Below are 18410 nucleotides of genomic sequence, written 5' to 3' on the forward strand. Positions count from 1 at the left end.
TGGCAACGGAACTAAATGTCTCCTCATAATCCTCTCCATACTTTTGAGAGAACCCTCTAGCCACCAACCTTGCTTTGAATCTATCCACACTCCCATCCGCTTTCCGCTTCAATTTGTACACCCATTTACATGTAACCGGATTCACATCTTTAGGCTTATGAACAAGATCCCAAGTCTCATTTTTCACAAGTGCCTTCATCTCCTCATTCATAGCATCTTTCCATTCTCTCACCCCTTTTGCTTCATCAAAGCAAGAAGGCTCATTATCATCAAATGGGCCTGAAAGAAAACAAGAATAAGTGCTCACCATGTTTTCATCCCGATACCGTGCCGGCTTGACAATCTTTCTTTTTAATCTTCTAAGATGTGATGCACTACTCTTCTCTTCATTAGTTTCTTCATTTTCCTCATCTTCTTGAACGTGACATGTAACATCACTCCCCCTATCACCTTGCTCCCCCATCGGCAAAGAAGAGGAAGACCCAAATACCATTAGAACATTTGGTGTCACCGGCAAGTTCATTGTTGCTTGAGGCTCAACATCAACAAGGATGTGCTCACCTACACCCACACCATTAGTGGAACCACCATCCAAAGCATAATAAGAAAAAACTTCATCAAACACAACATCTCTTGAAACAATGGACTTGTGAGTTATAGGATCCATGCACTTCCAACCTTTCTTCCTTTCATCATACCCAATGAAAATACATTTCTTCGAGCATCCAACTTGGTTCTCCTTTCATCCGGCACATGCACATAGCAAATTGAACCAAAAACCTTGAAATGCTTGACACTAGGCTTCACTCCAAACATCAACTTATGAAGAGACTTCATATTAATCGGACTAAGAGGCACCCGATTAATCACATAAGTTGCACATGCCATACCTTCCGCCCATACTGTATGGGCGGAAGGTAAAACCTTATAGACGAGCCATATTTTTCTTGTTTAGCACATGCCATACCTTCCGCCCATACTTAGTCAATCACCCCATAATTATCTTGGTGGTAAAAAAAAGTAGACATTCGTCCTTATGTTGGTGGTAGAAAACAATGCTAATTTGGGAGAGTACTGTGTCTAGTAAAAAAACATAACCTCTCTCACTTACGAATTAGCATTAGTCATTCAATCGGATGTAGGTCTGTAAACTGCTAGACCAAAGCGCGAGTCTAACTATTTCCATCATAACTCTTAAGATACTTGGAGTTTTTCATCTCCGTTTCTTCCGTTTTAAACTACACTTCGACACCTTCGAAATGGAATAATATTTCAATTAATTCCGAGTTGAATTGAGTGAGTTATGGTCAATCAATCGGAGGTAGGTCTATAAACTACTAGACCAAAGCGCGAGTCTAACTATTTCCATCATAACTCTCAAAATACTTAGAGTTTTTCATCTCCGTTTCTTCCGTTTTAAACTATACTTCGACTCCTTCAAAATGGAACAAATTTCAATGAATTACGAGTTGAATTGAGTGAGTTATGCTCATTCAATCGGAGATAGGTCTGTAAACTGCTAGACGAAAGCACGAGTCTAACTATTTTCATCATAACTCTTAAAATACTTGGAGTTTTTCATTTCCGTTTCTTCTGTTTTAAACTACACTTCGAAATCTTTGAAATGGCATGAATTTCAATGAATTCCGAGTCGAATTGAGTGAGTTATGGTCAATTAATCGGAGGTAGGTCTGTAAACTGCTAGACCAAAGCGCGAGTCTCACTATTTCCATCATAACTCTTAAGATACTTGGAGTTTTTCATCTCCGTTTCTTTCGTTTTAAACTACACTTCGACACCTTCGAGATGGAACAAATTTCAATGAATTCCGAGTTGAATTGAGTGAGTTATGGTCAATCAATCGGAGGTAGGTTTGTAAACTGCTAGACCAAAGCGCAAGTCTAACTATTTCCATCATAACTTTCAAAATACTTGGAGTTTTTCATCTCTGTTTCTTCCGTTTTAAACTACACTTCGACTCCTTCGAAATGGAACAAAATTCAATGAATTACGAGTTGAATTGAGTGAGTTATGGTCATTCAATCGGGTGCCTCTTAGTCCTGAATTAGCATTGTTTTCTACCACCAACATAATTAGCATTGTCTTTCTGAAGAGGCAACCGAAGTGGGGTCGACAAACAAGAGATAAAACTAATTCAAGACAAGCTATCCATGACAACAGGCAGCCTAGGACATGGTTTTATTCTAGGTTTGATTATCCTACAATCAAAACGCTCCATACTGTATCGTTCAGGACAATATATTACCATGGTTTTAAATTTTGGTTTTGGTACCGGTTTCGGACCCCACCAAAATCAAAATTTCGACCAAAATTTTTAAATTTCGGCCGAAATCCGTCCAAACAATAAAAACATTATTTTATTTGATACCAAATTTTGGCCTTAATTTCGGTAATTTCGGTAAAATATTAAATTAATTAAAAAAACAGGTTTTTGGGTGAAATTTCGGACGAAATAAAATACCATTTCGGGTATGTGACATTTCGGTGTCGATCCCAACCGAAATCCGAAATTTCAGATTTCTGTTGAAATTTAAAACCATGTACATGACAACAGGCAAGATGGCACAAAGTATCATTCCAGGTTAGATTATCCCACAGTTAAACAGCTGTATTGTTCATCGAGAAATTATATGGTGGCCGACCGTGAAGTCCCGTCAAGGTGGTACGTCAAACGTACCACCCTTGATATTTGATCCAACAGTAGCATCTTAAAAAGTGCACTGCTGTTGGATCAAATATCAAGGGTGGTACCGTTTTGACGGTACTTGACGGTCGGACACCATATAAAAACTCTTGTTCAACTGCTTCACCTTAAAATAATGTAAAAAGAATGAGGATAGTAATGGAGCTTTGAGCTTAGGTTCTATTGGCATGAACAAATAGGCTCCTACTCAAAAGTTACAATTCAAGACCTATTCAAAGAAATAGGTTATATGGATGGAAGGTGTTAGGCACCATCAATGCCCTGGAAATCCTGGTCTGCATATCTGATATGCTATAATAGGAAAACCTATTCTTTGAGATTTTGAAATTCCTAGTCCTAAAGTTGAAAGCTTGAAAATGCCTCGAAAGACAGTTCCTAGCAGAACATTCCAAGTACCACGTTCAAGACTTAATTCCACGTTCAGGTCCTATCACCACTGCCCAGTGTATTCCGTGGTCTTGTCCCGGCACCAATTTGACCAGTACACATTTCTGACGCTTCGCTCATCGTGGAAATATAGGTCCAAACTGGCTAAGAGAATTTTTCAAGATTCCATCAATCACTTAATGTACATTAGAGTACAATAGGAGAAAACTATATTATTGGCAACGAAATGGTCAAGGCCACAAAATGCCATCAATCCCAACAGATCATGGAGATGGTTTTGAGTCGCATCCTTTCTATGTTGAAGCTCAATGAATGAACGGTTTACATCTTCAAACAAAGTGGCCTCCTGAATTTTCTAAAAAAATATGAGGTATGCATGCAGGTGAGGCAGGGATAGTTTACAATGCGTATGTTAATAGGTGATCAATTATTTTGGAAAATACAATAAAGCCCAACTAGTTCGAAGATTCAAACTATTTAGTTGTGAGGCCTTAAAGTTATTAAACTGTGCCCCAAAAATTAGCTCCTTTGGATGATCCTAACCCTCCACTCTACAGATAAATTACACAATATATCTCTATCGATCGAAGAGGTAGATCACCCACTGGAGATGATTTTTTTAGTACCATGTGTTCACGTTGAGGCCTAGCAACCAACTGAATGCTTTGGATCTTTGAAAAAGGTGGGCCCACTCTATTAAAAAAAAAAAAAAACTCTCCGATCATTAGAGTTTGATCGGAGGGTTTGCAATTTGGATCATCCTTTCGAGATAATTTTATGGGCAGGGCTTATTTACATTAGATACGCGTACCCGAGACATGGTAGAAAACAATCACCCCATAATTAGCATTGTTTTCTACCACCAACATAAGGTTGAGAACCCACCATAACAATATCCAAAAAACCTAACTTCAAAATAAGAAATAGTCAACCCACCATCAAAAGAGCGAAATACTGGAACGACCAAAACCAGATATAGGGAGAAGCTACTGCTCTAAAATAGCGATAACTACCTCGTGATGTCCCTCGTCCTCCAGGGAAAGGAAGACCTCAGCTTCCTTATGATGGGTATGGAGGTACATGTAGGCTCTAACCCGCTCCCTGTAGGAGAAATTCTCCATGCTCATCATCGAGTCTTTAAGATGACTGAGGTCGTGCACCTCGGTAGTCGATGTGATGGCATCAGCCATCATCCTGATACTGTCGGACAACCTATCCATATTTTGTCCAAGCTTTGTATCTGCACCCCGCCTCCTCTTTCGGCTGCTACCCGGAGTCGGCGCTTTCACAGGGGATGAGTCACTGAACCCCATGCTAGCATCTCTAACAGGAGAAGAATGGCATGATCTGGAACATCGTGGAGGACCTGGAGGAGTAATTGAAGACAAGCTTTTGCGTGGAACCCCAATCAACCTGCAGATGCTGCAGCGGACGAATGTCTACTTTTTTTTTCCCTGAGTGGTAACAGATTTCATTGAACAGAGGGAAGACAGAGAAAGTCACTCGAGAGTACAGAGAGAACAAAAATAGGAAAAACAGACAATACAAGCATGACCAAGAGGCCAATCAAGGAGGTAAGAAATCGAACAACTCTAAATTCTGCATATGTATGCTCTCCTTAGCTAGATTGTCAGCGATCTCATTTGCGGATCTCCACACATGCGCATAAGTGAGAGAGGAGCCTACCATAACAATATCCAAAAAACCTAACTTCAAAAAAAAGTTAGGTGGTAGAAAACAATGCACTCTCCCGAATTAGCATTGTTTTCAACCTTATGTTGGTGGTAGAAGGTCAACAACATCATCATAAGGTTGAAGTAGAAGGTCAACAACATCATCATAAGGGAAAACAGTTCGAATTATGGCCATAGCCCGAAATTATGTTACCATTGTAACTTACGTACCTTGTAGAAAGGGATCAGGTCATGACGTAGTTCAGGTTCAATATATTTTATGACGCAAGTCATAAAAGATGCCCCTGGTTTGAGTTTATCAAAGAAAGAAGGTTTTTTCTTTTTTAGGCCCAAAGGATTAGCAAACAATTTTTGACTTTGAGGTTGTTGGCTTTTAAGCTCTGATCGACCAAGGATGGCCTCCTGGTGTATCTAAGCATAGTACTTCTTTAGTTGGTCCAGGTTTGTAGATTCTGTTAATTTTTCTCCATTTTCATTGAGGAGTCTTACGGCTTTTCCAGGCAGGACTTCATCAACAATGTAAGGTCCAGACCAGTTTGGCCTGAACTTCCCTCTAGGATCAAATACCGGTGCCCGATAAGATTTTAAGAAGAGATCTCCTGGCTTTAGATCTCTGACTCGGACTTTCTTGTTGAAGGCCCTTTCGATTCTTCTCTGGTACCCTTGGATGTGATATAAGCCTCTCAGCCTCTTTTCATCTATCATCTGTAATTCCTAATGTCTGGCTCTTGTCCATTCAGACTCTGGCAGATTTGCTTCCATCATTACCCTTAAGGATGGAATTCAGTTCGAATTATGGCCATAGCCCGAAATTACCCGTCATGATTCGTACGTAGGAAACAATTCAAGGCACCATGACCTTCAATTTATCCATGCTAATATGACCCAATCTAGCATGCCAAATTGAAGCACCATCATTTGTACTCATTTGATCAACATACAAAGTTGAAGCCGATAAAACAAATAAATCTTTAACTCTCTTACCGGAATAGACAACATCCGCCTTCAAATTTGAAATATTCCGAAGAAATTTCACCTCGTTAGACCCGAACAAAACATAATTTCCCGCATCAACATAAGGTTTTCTCCCGAATTAGCATTGTTTTCTACCACCAACATAAGGTTGAGAACCTTTCTCACTTATGGCACAACGTAAATAGGTTGTGCCCCAAAAATCAGTTCCATAGGATGACCCTAACCCTCCGATCTGAACTGATATGAATATGGAGATTTCCAAAAATCATTTATGGAATCTTCTACAGATCGGAGGGTTAGGATGATCCTATGGAACTGATTTTTGGGGCACAACCTATTTACGTTGTGCCCAAAGAGACGAACGGTTTGGATCATCAAAAAAAGTGGGTCGTACCTAGTTTTTTTAGACTTCACGTGTTTTCACGGCCACCCATCATATAAATTCTCTATGATTGCATTAGTATTTACGTAACTGCCGCTAAATTTTTATACCTTTACCGACGATCAAAACAGCCGGTAAACAATAAAAAGTATTAATAAACTAATTGTTTCAAAAAATTCTAAACCTAAACACAAACCAACCTAAAAACCAAACTCAACACCCAAACCCGAACCGAAAACCCAAATCAAAAACCAAAACTTATACCCTAAACCTAATCCTAAATTGATAATCTACACCTGAACCTAAATCAAAACTCTCACGGCCCGAACTGAAACCACGGCCCAGCAGGAGACAGTGCCACACACTTGCAAGAAGAACCTCACAGCATACAAGGCGTTCGATATCACATTCAATTTACCATTAACAAGAATAAAATCAAGCATATAAATAATGTGCTAAGTCTTTACACCAACAGAGAACAATAATAACTATAAAAGTATCACTCCCATTCCAAAATGAATCAAAATCATAAAATTCATCAACACTTTTCGAATAGAATCCTCACTCGAAACAATGTAAAAATCAAAATAATCTAGGTCACCAAATAATAAAGGCTTCACTCCTGCTATGCACCTTCACAAGAGTCAGTTCAGGATTTGATAAATGTAAACTGCGGGTGAGATAACACCCAGTAAAGTAATAAAGTAACACTATAGGCTATAGTTGTGTCTAAGAAGGCCAATAGAATGAGGAGTAAGCAACGAATGATATGAGCTGATGTCACAAGGTATGATGCATGGTCACATATTCTGAAGCTTGTCTCTTTAATCTACCATAAGGAAATTCACACAGGATGCAATGCAAAAAGGGCTAAGTTTCTAAACACGGACGAATGATCAGAGTTTCTTATAGCCACATTCTGATATGAGTCAAAGGGATCCCTCCATTACCACCCTCTTTTATTTGTCCCTTTACTGAAAAAAACTTCATTTTTTTAGTACAGATGAATAAAAGGTGTGGGAATGGTCAAATTCCTTTTTATTGAAATGACTACATCTAAGGAAGGGGTTGAGCCTCAAACTCTATTGGGTAAGGCTTTGTTCTTCAATTTTGTAGGGAATCCAACCGGGTAGAAGTCACCCCTAAGAGCTAGCCGTTAGAGGGAGGGTGCCCATTCCCTTATAACCCATCCCCATCCATCTTACTTATCCGATGTGGGACTATCCGCTTTTGCGTGGAACCCCAACAATCTCTCCCTCCACGCAGAAGTTGTTTGAGTGAGTACTAGCTAAGACTCCCGAATGGCTCCTTCGGACACCCAAACACCCTAAGTCGGGCATCCGAAGTGCGGGCTGGGTTTTTCTGACAGAATTCCAGATTTTATTCCGATTTTCTCAACACTTCAAAAATTCATATCTGATTCAATCAGACTCCAAATTGCGCGAGGTCAGATCCTATGGATTCGTATCGACAAGAGGAATCCACCAAATCCGATTTCACGCTCCAAATTCAAACGAACAATAACTGATAGAATAATCAGAATCTAGGTCAAAGTCTCTAATTTCTTAATTCGAATTTCTTAACAATTGATTTTGAGTTCGTTGGAATCGTAAAACAATATTGGATCCAAGAAACTCAAGATCAACTCAAAGATTCTTATTTCTAACCCAAATTAAACACAATTCCCTTCTTTTACTTATCAAACCCTTGTTTTAGGGTTTCTAAATATCCAAATTCTTCGTAGTTTATAGTTCTTACCTTGATTCGCGGCTTGGACTCCGAAATCGCGATCTCCTTGCTCTTCTCCTTCTCTCTCTCTAATTTCTTTCTCTATGCCTGAACAAAAAGTTTAGGGTTTGTTTTAGCCACAAAGCGATGAATTTATAGGCTTTCTTAAAAAGCCTTAATCAAAACAAAATTCTGACTGGCAAAAATGCCCCTCTTATTAAAGGGGGGATGAAATTTTAATGGGAGGTATTTTTGGGTATTTACACCATCGAAGAAATTCATGACCACATTGAGGGTCATAGGGTGCATTTCCATCATTCATGGAAGTCTGCTAATAGTAAAGCTGACAAACTTGCTCAGGATGGAGTTAATAGGCAAGGATTGGAGCTCATTGATTTGCCCCCCATCTCACTCAAGATTTCCTAGTTTCATCCTTTTCTATCCACTAAGAGTGATGATGTTTGTCTCTTAATTTCTTTGCTTCTGTTGTACTTTTGACCACCTCCGTATTTCCACTTTAATAGTATTTTCCATTAAAAAATATTCGATACTATGGTCTGCAACTAGGTGAAACATACATTATTAATGATAACACTTATATATATTTGTGATGGCCAATGTTTGACGTGAAGGGAGAGGGAAGGGGATTTCTTTTATATTTCTTTATTTTTCTTCGTAGTTGTTCTTCTTTTGTCCTATTATATTTTTTCAACGGCCACCTACAATAGAGAGCATATGAGCAACTTCGCTAATTGATGTAGGAAGATCTTTCTAAGATTCTTTGCTTGAAAATGGGAGTTGGAAGAGTGGCTTTTAGATTTTTCTAATTTTTTGTCCTATACCCATGTAGAAATTGAGCAGCCTGGTGATTTTATGCTAAATTACCAAAAAGTAGAGTTTTGAGGTGATTTATTCGATTCCAATGTTACTTATGTTCAAATATCTGAAGAGGGGCAATCTTTAACTTCAACGTAATAAGTTTACAGTTTTTCTTTGCCATTCACTTCCTGGAATATTGTACCCTCTTGTTATCTTATACTATCACGTTATGTACCAGCAGAAATTACCTTTCAAACACCGATGGAATCTAAAACCCATCAAATGATCCATTTAGGAAGAAACAGAGGAAGGATTTCTTGTAGTGACAAACCTCGGTAGCTTTCTTTAGGCGTACTGTACACTCGAATTGGACAGTTCTGCCGGCGTTCTTTCGTGGTTCTCTAACTCTCAAAATTTTTTATTTATTTTTTTTTATTATTTTTTTGATGACGTAGGGTGTCCCCACCCCACTTTGTAGAGTGGGACTAATTCCCTCCGGATGCGTGCAATCACCCGTAAACCACGCGCATCGGGCAAGTCCAGGGGGATTCGAACTTGATGAGCACATTTATGTGTGAATTGTAGGTAGGAAATGATTATCTTTTTACTTTTAGAGCAGTGCTTTTTGATGTGTTTTCCTTGTTTTTGATGTTTCAGGGTTATTTCGGACTTTTTAAAGAAAATGGACCTAAAACAATGAAATTCCAAGGAAATAGCATCAATGGCCAAGATCATCCCTTTGAGAAATTATAACCCACTAAATGAAGAGCTAGGATCAGCCCATGGAAGAAAGTATTTGGGAACAATTCACAATATTGCAGCTCAATAACGGGAGTCAAGCCTATCAAATGTATGATCAAGATCATTCAATGAAAAAGATAATTTGGAGCAACTTAAGTGATGCACTGGCTGAACAAATGAATGGTTCAGATTATTCTATGAAGAGGGTTTGAGGTGCCACCTACTTACTTTGTTGAACCCACCAAATAGACAGTTGGGTCCATCTTATGGGAAATAATTGAGAGAGCCCAACCAATTTACATTCTGGCCGGTTCAAATGGACAGTTAGGTTCATCCCATAGAAATGATTTTTGGGCGCACCACACTGTGTGAGCACAAGTGGGATTGTCTATCCCCATTTATGTAGACCCACCTCATAGATGGTTCGGATCATCATTTAGGATATGACACTCCTACATTGTGGTCTGATAAGTGAACTGTCAAGATCAATTTTGGGGATAAATTTGGAACAGCCCACACAATGGACAGCTAGGATTATGCATAGAGGATTTACATCGAGGCCCAATCAAGTGAACGGTTTAGATCTATCATGGTGTGGTCTAGATCATTTTAATTTTGGGTGCAACCAAAGTACACCATGGCCCATTTAAGCGGACGGTTAAGATCAACTTGTGGGAGTGGAAAAAGAGGCAAGGCCATTTAAGTGGACGATTTGTACCCGATAAAGTGAACGGTTTGGATTATCCCATGATGTTCACTTCTCACTCTCTTTCTTATTTTAAAGTGGGCCCAGTTAAGTGAATTACATCTCTTTGGAGTAGAATTTTCTTCCAACATATGAGTGGGTCCCACCCATATATGGCCACCCATTTTGGCGTGAATTACATGAGTAAAAAATGATTTTTAGATCTGTTGGTTTCTTTCTTTGCATGGATTGGATGATGAATTAGAAAGTTAACATACATGTGCATGCATGGTAAGCAAGAAAGAGAATGGCATATTAAAATGGACAGTGACAGCAAGGATTTTTTTTATAGAATTTTAACATAAATGACATCTTGCCATTCTACCATACATGCTCATTCACGTCCAGCAATGCATGCCTATGTCGGTTTGCAAGTTTTGAGGGAATATATAAGTGGTTCCCATGTTTCCAAAACAAAAAACAGCAGCCCTCTCATGTTTTTGTTAGAAAATATCATTTTATAATTGTTATTCCATATATAAATGGGACCCACTTGCTAACTTGGCTTGCTCCTACGTTTTGGGTTTGTAGAAAGAATAGTAGGTTTATAAATTGCAATTATCTATCATAGAAAGTGGATCCCATTTGCTATTTTATTACTCTTATAACTTTTGGTAATGTATTAATATATTTCTTTTGTCTTGTAGCAAAATTCCATCCACTCTCCGACGTTGAAAATTTAAAAAGGAACAAACAACTTACCAAAACAGGAGTGCCAAGTTGCTGAAATTTCAAAGAAAGGAAGACAAAGTTGGTGCAATTACCAACAAATACTGCAATTTCAAAAACTTCCAACTACAGGTAGTGATTTTCCAAAAATGAAGACACTTGCCAAGTTGGTGAACTTCTTTGGGGGTTTAAATTAGAAGGGGAAAAAAGCTACAAATAAAAAAAAGAAAAGAAGACATTACTCTCACTCTTGTACTCTTTCTCTCTACTTCTCCACCATTCTCAAGCTCTCTCTCTCTCTTAGGTTTTCTTGTTCTTTTTCATGCTCTTTTTCTTTTCTACTCTCAACCAAGGATCAATCATCCACCGTTCATTCCAAGGTGACACTAAAGCTTGAAGAGGAGGATTTGGCCAAAGTTGGAGGAGAAAAAGACTAGGTTTTATTTAAATTTTGTTATTTATTTCAAATTCAATTTGATGTAATTTTGTTTCAATTCAAGTTAGTGAAGAAGTAATTTGCTTTTGTTTCATTTCTTTTCAAGTTCTATATGGCAATTCTTCTCCCATCTATCTCTTTTATTTTTTTTATTTTTTTCACTTCTTCATGAATAACTAAATCCTAATTACTTAGGGTTTAGTTGAGGCCATGGGGAAGGAGAAATATTTATAATTAAATCAATTTACTCAATTGAAAAATTGTATAGGATTTTGTGTTTGGAAAATCCCAATCATTCATGCAATTGGCTTTCCCCTTTCGTATGAATGATTATTGATTAACAAATATAAAGTTCTATATAATCAATGTAAATTGGAGAGTGGATTTGATTAATTACTTATAAGGAATGACATCCCTTTGATCTTATTCCTTAGTGACTAGTTAATCGAATTTTCAACCCAATTCAAGAGTTGTTTTAATTAATCAATCTAATCCAAACCCATGGTGGATTCTAATCCTAAGTAATCTTTTATATTGAATTAAGGTTTTCACACTATTCCAAATTACTTTTGCAATTTTCCAATTAACTTAGGCCCTTAGAATTTTGGTTTTCTAATTAAATTAGATAAGTAGTTAAAAGAGATCGTTAGAACCTTGGTACACTTTGCCTAAATTAGGATTTTAAATCAAAAAGATTTTAGTTAAATTTGATTCTTAGATTGATTAGAATATATGCTTAAATATAGTGTTGGCTCTTAGGTCAAGTCCACGGAAATCCTGAGCCCATTCCAGGCAACATTATATCATAGCTAGTATTGTAATCGGTACAAGAATAGGATTGACAACTAGATTTCTCTTACCTGAGTTCGACCTGTATTTACACGATCCGTGCACTTGCTGTTATTTAATATCTCTAACAGAACTCTTGTCTCTGGGGAGCATACCCAAGACTTTAAGCCAAAGAGCCACACCTGTACGGGTTAGTCTTGGGATAATATAGCAGGGTCCCATTATCCCATATTTAGGAATGAAGACATCACTTTAACTTCACTTTACGAGTATAGACGTTAATTTAACTGCATGCTATGGATACTAAGAAGCTATGAAACTTTTCAGACAGTGTCATAATGTACCATGCATTTTTAGTTAATTATGCTTTCTGTGACTTTAAGTTGTCTCAAGGACATGTAGATCTGATTTTAGAATATTTTTCAATTCTAATATGTAGTAATCATCCCTCAGGCTGGAATCAGAGGAGGCAAAAACTTTGTCGGATACGAAGCCGAGGTCCATTAGAGTTTCAAATGAGATGAAGCTCTCCTTCTCTAAATTGATAATACCTTGTGTAATTTCCTGTAATTTACTCAAATAAAAGGAAAAAGAAGGTAATTAGACTTCCTTTTGTCACATTATTTCATTAATTTTCTTATGCAAGGTCTAGCAATATCTTATTTCATACAGATAGAGGCAGCAAGTACAAGCACTTGCTTAGGCATTAATAGCCTTGAAAGTGGGTACTAGAAAGAGAGGAATTTTTTTGTGAATTGTGATCCCTACTGCCTCGGTCATATTCACATCCTCCGTTTTAACTTTCTGCAGCAACTCCCAGTCGAAACAGTGCAGAAGATTTGCCAGGGCAAGTTCAATTACAGGTATTGCGAACTGGAGCCCTGGGCAGCCCCTCCTTCCAATCCCAAATGGTATGAACTCGAAATCTTGTCCTTTGTAATCTATTGGATTGTCTATAAATCTCTCTGGCAAAAACTCTTCAGGGCTTTTCCAATATTTCCTATCCATACCGATGGCCGTTGCATTAACCAATACCCTCGTTTTTGCAGGAATCTCGTATCCTCCAACGATGCACTTCTCAGTTGTTTCCCTTGGTAATAGTAAAGGAGCTGGAGGATGCAATCTCAGGGATTCTTTCACAACTACTTGTAAGTAATTTAGTTGGTGAAGATCGCTTTCTTGAACCATTTCTTTCGTGCCGATAATCCTTCTCACTTCATCTTGTGCTATCTTCATCGCTCTTGGGTTCCTTATGAGCTCTGCCATTGTCCATACCAGCGAAGATGAAGATGTATCGATTCCGGCAATGAACAGATCCTGTATCACCCAAAATCATCAGTTCATGGTGCTGTTTAGAAACTCAGACTTTGTCAAACAACCAATTACTCCAAAAGCTTAAGCTGTTAGAGATGGTGTTATTTAATCTTTTTTATAATTCTACACTCCACATTACCCTCACTCTCAAGTGTGGCCCTTTTTTTCTTAGGGTTAGCCTACATGTGGCACATGTGGCCCCTCTTTTTGGGTTGGGCATTGCATGTCGATTTTTAATATCAAGGAGTTTTGAATCCAATGCCTTTGCTCTGATAACATGTCAAACGACCAATTACTCCAAAAACTTAAGCCGTTGGAGATGGCATTATTTAATCATTTATACTTTAACAGACTTAACAAGGACTTGCCTCGTCAGCCGAGTGACTCAACTCAACTGAATCAAATGGGCTTTTCAAGTTTTTGATGGACTCAGTTGGGCCTTAACTAAGTAGATTTGGCGAAGTTAAATCTAGATGTTGTTAATTGAAACTAGCTAGTGGGACAAAAAAAGAACAACAAAGAGGAAGTGAAAGCAGGCCCACAGATCATGACCGAGAATTTAATGCCAAAAAAATTGTAATGGAAGATGATGCTAAGACTAAATCCAAATCCCCGAAAAGTTTGCCTTCTCCCAAATGAAGGACGATGCAAATGGAGAAGATATTCCGGGCATAGTTACTACTCCCCCTTAGTCAAATAATAAAGCAGATAGGGAATTGGAGGCAAATCTAAACCAACTAATGTCTCAAAAGCCCATCCAAAGCACACTCAAGAAAGCTACGAAAAATGAAAGCCTTGGGTCTAAAACAGAGGACTCCACCATAGAAGAGTCAGAACATGAAGATGGTGAAGAAGAACGCCCCCAACAAAAGAAAGTAAAACTCTTCCATCAAAGAAACCAGAATCCCCAAAGCTTCAGAAGTTGAGGAAGAGCTAGAGAATAAGGAAGTTTAGCTTGAAGATGATCAACCTCCTGGATCACAATAAACATAGCTTCACCTGTGTATGGGGACCGGCTCTAGGGATCGCGTTCCTCGCAAGCCCCACGAACTACTCAAATCCAGCTCGTTTATTTTCTTTTCTCATGCTTGTTATGAGTTTGTCTTCAATGGTATCATGACCGTGGTTGTTCGGCCCTCTTCCTTAGACATTGTTGTAGAGATTGGGCAATGGTCTTGTTCTTGGTCTTGCATCATATTTATTTATTTAATATACTGATAGGGGTCCTACTAACCCCAGCTTACCCATAAAAAAATATCGATGACTAAATTCTTGAATGTAAACCAAGAGGAAAAATGGAGGGAGAAAGCTGAAGCAAACCGTTATGATGGCCTTTATTTGATCTCTATTAAGTGGGGTCGCAAGACTTGGATCCTTTTGAACTTTGAGCAAAAAATCAACGATGCCTTCATTCTCAGTTTCAGGCCTCTCATGATTTAGGTGCTCTTTGATGACTCCTTCATAGAAATCATCGAGTTCCCTGAAGTTCTTCTCGAGCCTCGCTCTCATGCCAGTGAACGTGTTGACCCACTCCAAACCCGGGAAGTAATCAGAGATACAGAAACCACCTAACAAGGCCTGTGATTCTTTTAGAATATCATAAAATCTACTCTTACCGAATCCTCCACTATTGTCATCATATTTCTTCCCGAAAATTGTTCTACAGACAATATTGGTCACTAGCGAAAGCGTTAATTCGCTTAAATTAATCGGTACCGAAGAGATAGAAGAACTGCGCAGTGAAGCAATTAGAAGACCCACCTCTTCTTCTCTCACCATCCGACTAGACTGCACTCTCTTTGCGCTCAGCAGTGCCAAGAGGCTAGCCTTCCTCACTTGCCGCCAGTACTCTCCGTAGGGGGAGAAAGACATGCTTGAGCATCCATAAGTAATCTTATTTGCAGCATACAAAACAGGCCTACCAGAAAACACAATATCATAGGATTTGATGATCTCCCTTGCCACATCGGCCGAGGAGATAACAAGCGTGGGGATGCACCCAAGTTGAAGGAACATTAGAGGCCCATGTTCATGTGAGAGTTTCTCGAGAGAGCGATGAGCTAACTCGCCGATTTGGTGCAGATTACCAATGATAGGAAGCTTTTTTGGACCTGGAGGTAAATTCCTTAGCTCATTTTTTCGCTTCTTCCTTAATAGGAAATATGTAGGAATGAAGGCAAGGAGGAGAAGGATCAAAATGGATAAATCCATTATTAGTGTTACACTAGAATGTCTATCTGGTGTCGAAGAGAAATGTCCCTTTATAGAATTTTCTCTTAATAGATTTTAAGGTTGTTGTCAGCAAAAAGTCAAGCCGCCCAATTATCATATTAATCTTGTTCCCATTGTCACTTGTAGTGCTTGTTTTTCCTTCTTTTGTTCTTTTGTTCTTTTGTTAGAGACGTGCAGAATGGGGTTCACTTCTTACCACAAGTCAGTATTTGAGGTAACACAAGTGGGGGAAAACGGTTCTCATCTTCTAGCTTTTAAACAGCCACCAATATACCCGTAACTTTCCTATTATTTACTGGTTTATTCCTTAGATCCTTCTAAGTACCAACTAAAACAACCAAAACTTCATTCAAATTTACATAATTAAGTCAATCACCCCTAAAAGAAAGTGGGGTTTTACGGGCTATCATGACCTCGGAGAAAGATCCCACTTACGGGCTAGGACTCCCGAATGGCTCCTTCGGACACCCAAACACCCTAAGTCAGGCATCCTAAGTGCGGGCTGGGTTTTTCTGACAGAATTCCAGATTTTATTCCGATTTTCTCAACACTTCAAAAATTCATATCTGATTCAATCGGACTCCAAATTGCGCGAGTTCAGATCCTATGGATTCGTATCGACAAGAGGAATCCGCCAAATCCGATTTCACGCTCCAAATTCAAGCGAATGATAACTGATAGATATTTACACCATCGAAGAAATTCATGACCACATTGAGGGTCATAGGGTGCGTTTCCATCACGCATGGAAGTTTGCTAATAGTAAAGCTGACAAACTTGCTCAGGATGGAGTTAATAGGCAAGGATTGGAGCTCATTGATTTGCCCCCCATCTCACTCAAGATTTCCTAGTTTCATCCTTTTCTATCCACTAAGAGTGATGATGTTTGTCTCTTAATTTCTTTGCTTCTGTTGTACTTTTGACCACCTCGGTATTTCCACTTTAATAGTATTTTCCATTAAAAAATATTTGATACTATGGTCTGCAACTAGGTGAAACATACATTATTAATGGTAACACTTATATATATTTGTGATGGCCAATGTTTGACGTGAGGGGAGAGAGGGAAGGGGATTTCTTTTATATTTCTTTATTTTTCTTCGTAGTTGTTCTTCTTTTGTCCTATTATATTTTTTCAACGGCCACCTACAATAGAGAGCATATGAGCAACTTCGCTAATTGATGTAGGAAGATCTTTCTAAGATTCTTTGCTTGAAAATGGGAGTTGGAAGAGTGGCTTTTAGATTTTTCTAATTTTTTGTCCTATACCCATGTAGAAATTGAGCAGCCTGGTGATTTTATGCTAAATTACCAAAAAGTAGAGTTTTTGAGGTGATTTATTCGATCCAATGTTACTTATGTTCAAAAATCTGAAGAGGGGCAATCTTTAACTTCAACGTAATAAGTTTACAGTTTTTCTTTACCATTCACTTCCTGGAATGTTGTACCCTCTTGTTATCTTATTCTATCACCTTATGTACCAGCAGAAATTACCTTTCAAACACCGATGGAATCTAAAACCCATCAAATGATCCATTTAGGAAGAAACAGAGGAAGGATTTCTTGTAGTGACAAACCCCGGTAGCTTTATTTAGGCGTACTGTACACTCGAATTGGACAGTTCTGCAGGCGTTCTTTCGTGGTCCTCTAACCCTCAAAAATTTTTTTTTATTTATTTATTTATATTTGTTTTGATGACGTAGGGTGTCCCCACCCAACTTTGTAGAGTGGGACTAATTCCCTCCGGATGCGCGCAATCACCCATAAACCACGCGCATCGGGCCAGCCCAGGGGGATTCGAACTTGATGAGCACATTTATGTGTGAATTGTAGGTAGGAAATGATTATCTTTTTACTTTTAGAGCAGTGCTTTTTGATGTGTTTTCCTTGTTTTTGATGTTTCAGGGTTATTTCGGACTTTTCAAGGAAAATGGACCTAAAACAATGAAATTCCAAGGAAATAGCATCAATGGCCAAGATCATCCCTTTGAGAAATTATAACCCACTAAATGAAGAGCTAGGATCAGCCCATGGAAGAAAGTATTTGGAAACAATTCACAATATTGCAGCCCAATAACGGGAGTCAAGCCTATCAAATGTATGATCAAGATCATTCAATGAAAAAGATAATTTGGAGCAACTTAAGTGATGCACTGGCTGAACAAAGGAATGGTTCAGATTATTCTATGAAGAGGGTTTGAGGTGCCACCTACTTACTTTGTTGAGCCCACCAAATAGACAGTTGGGTCCATCTTATGGGAAATAATTGAGAGAGCCCAACCAATTTACATTGTGGTCGGTTCAAATGGACAGTTAGGTTCATCCCATAGAAATGATTTTTGGGCGCACCACACTAAGTGAGCACAATTGGGACTGTCTGTCCCCATTTATGTAGACCCACGTCATAGATGGTTCGGATCATCATTTAGGATATGACCCTCCTACATTGTGGTCTGATAAGTGAACTGTCAAGATCAATTTTGGGGATTAATTTGGAACAGCCCACACAACGGACAGCTTGGATTACGCATAGAGGATTTACATCGAGGCCTAATCAAGTGAACGGTTTAGATCTATCATGGTGTGGTCTAGATCATTTTAATTTTGGGTGCAACCAAAGTACACCATGGCCCATTTAAGTGGACGGTTTAGAGCAACTTGTGGGAGTGGAAAAAGAGGCAAGGCCATTTAAGTGGACGGTTTGTACCCTATAAAATGAACGGTTTGGATTATCCCATGATGTCCACTTCTCACTCTCTTTCTTATTTGAAAGT

General features: G+C 38.6%; 1 protein-coding gene across 1 annotated transcript; it reads right to left on the minus strand.

Moving 5' to 3' along the window:
* Positions 1-12672: 12672 nt before the first annotated feature.
* LOC143853543 (cytochrome P450 71A9-like) lies at positions 12673-15634 on the minus strand. The gene is made up of 2 exons (XM_077363351.1): positions 14725-15634; positions 12673-13407 (listed from the first exon to the last, which is right to left on the minus strand). The coding sequence occupies exons 1-2, from the start codon at positions 15613-15615 to the stop codon at positions 12790-12792; spliced, it is 1509 nt and encodes a 502-aa protein (XP_077219466.1). The 5' UTR covers positions 15616-15634; the 3' UTR covers positions 12673-12789.
* Positions 15635-18410: the final 2776 nt, after the last annotated feature.

This window comes from Tasmannia lanceolata, unplaced genomic scaffold, assembly GCF_043159265.1.
Source record: "Tasmannia lanceolata isolate RefF3 unplaced genomic scaffold, GAP_Taslan_0.1 ptg000019l, whole genome shotgun sequence".
In the NCBI taxonomy this organism is placed as follows: domain Eukaryota; kingdom Viridiplantae; phylum Streptophyta; class Magnoliopsida; order Canellales; family Winteraceae; genus Tasmannia; species Tasmannia lanceolata.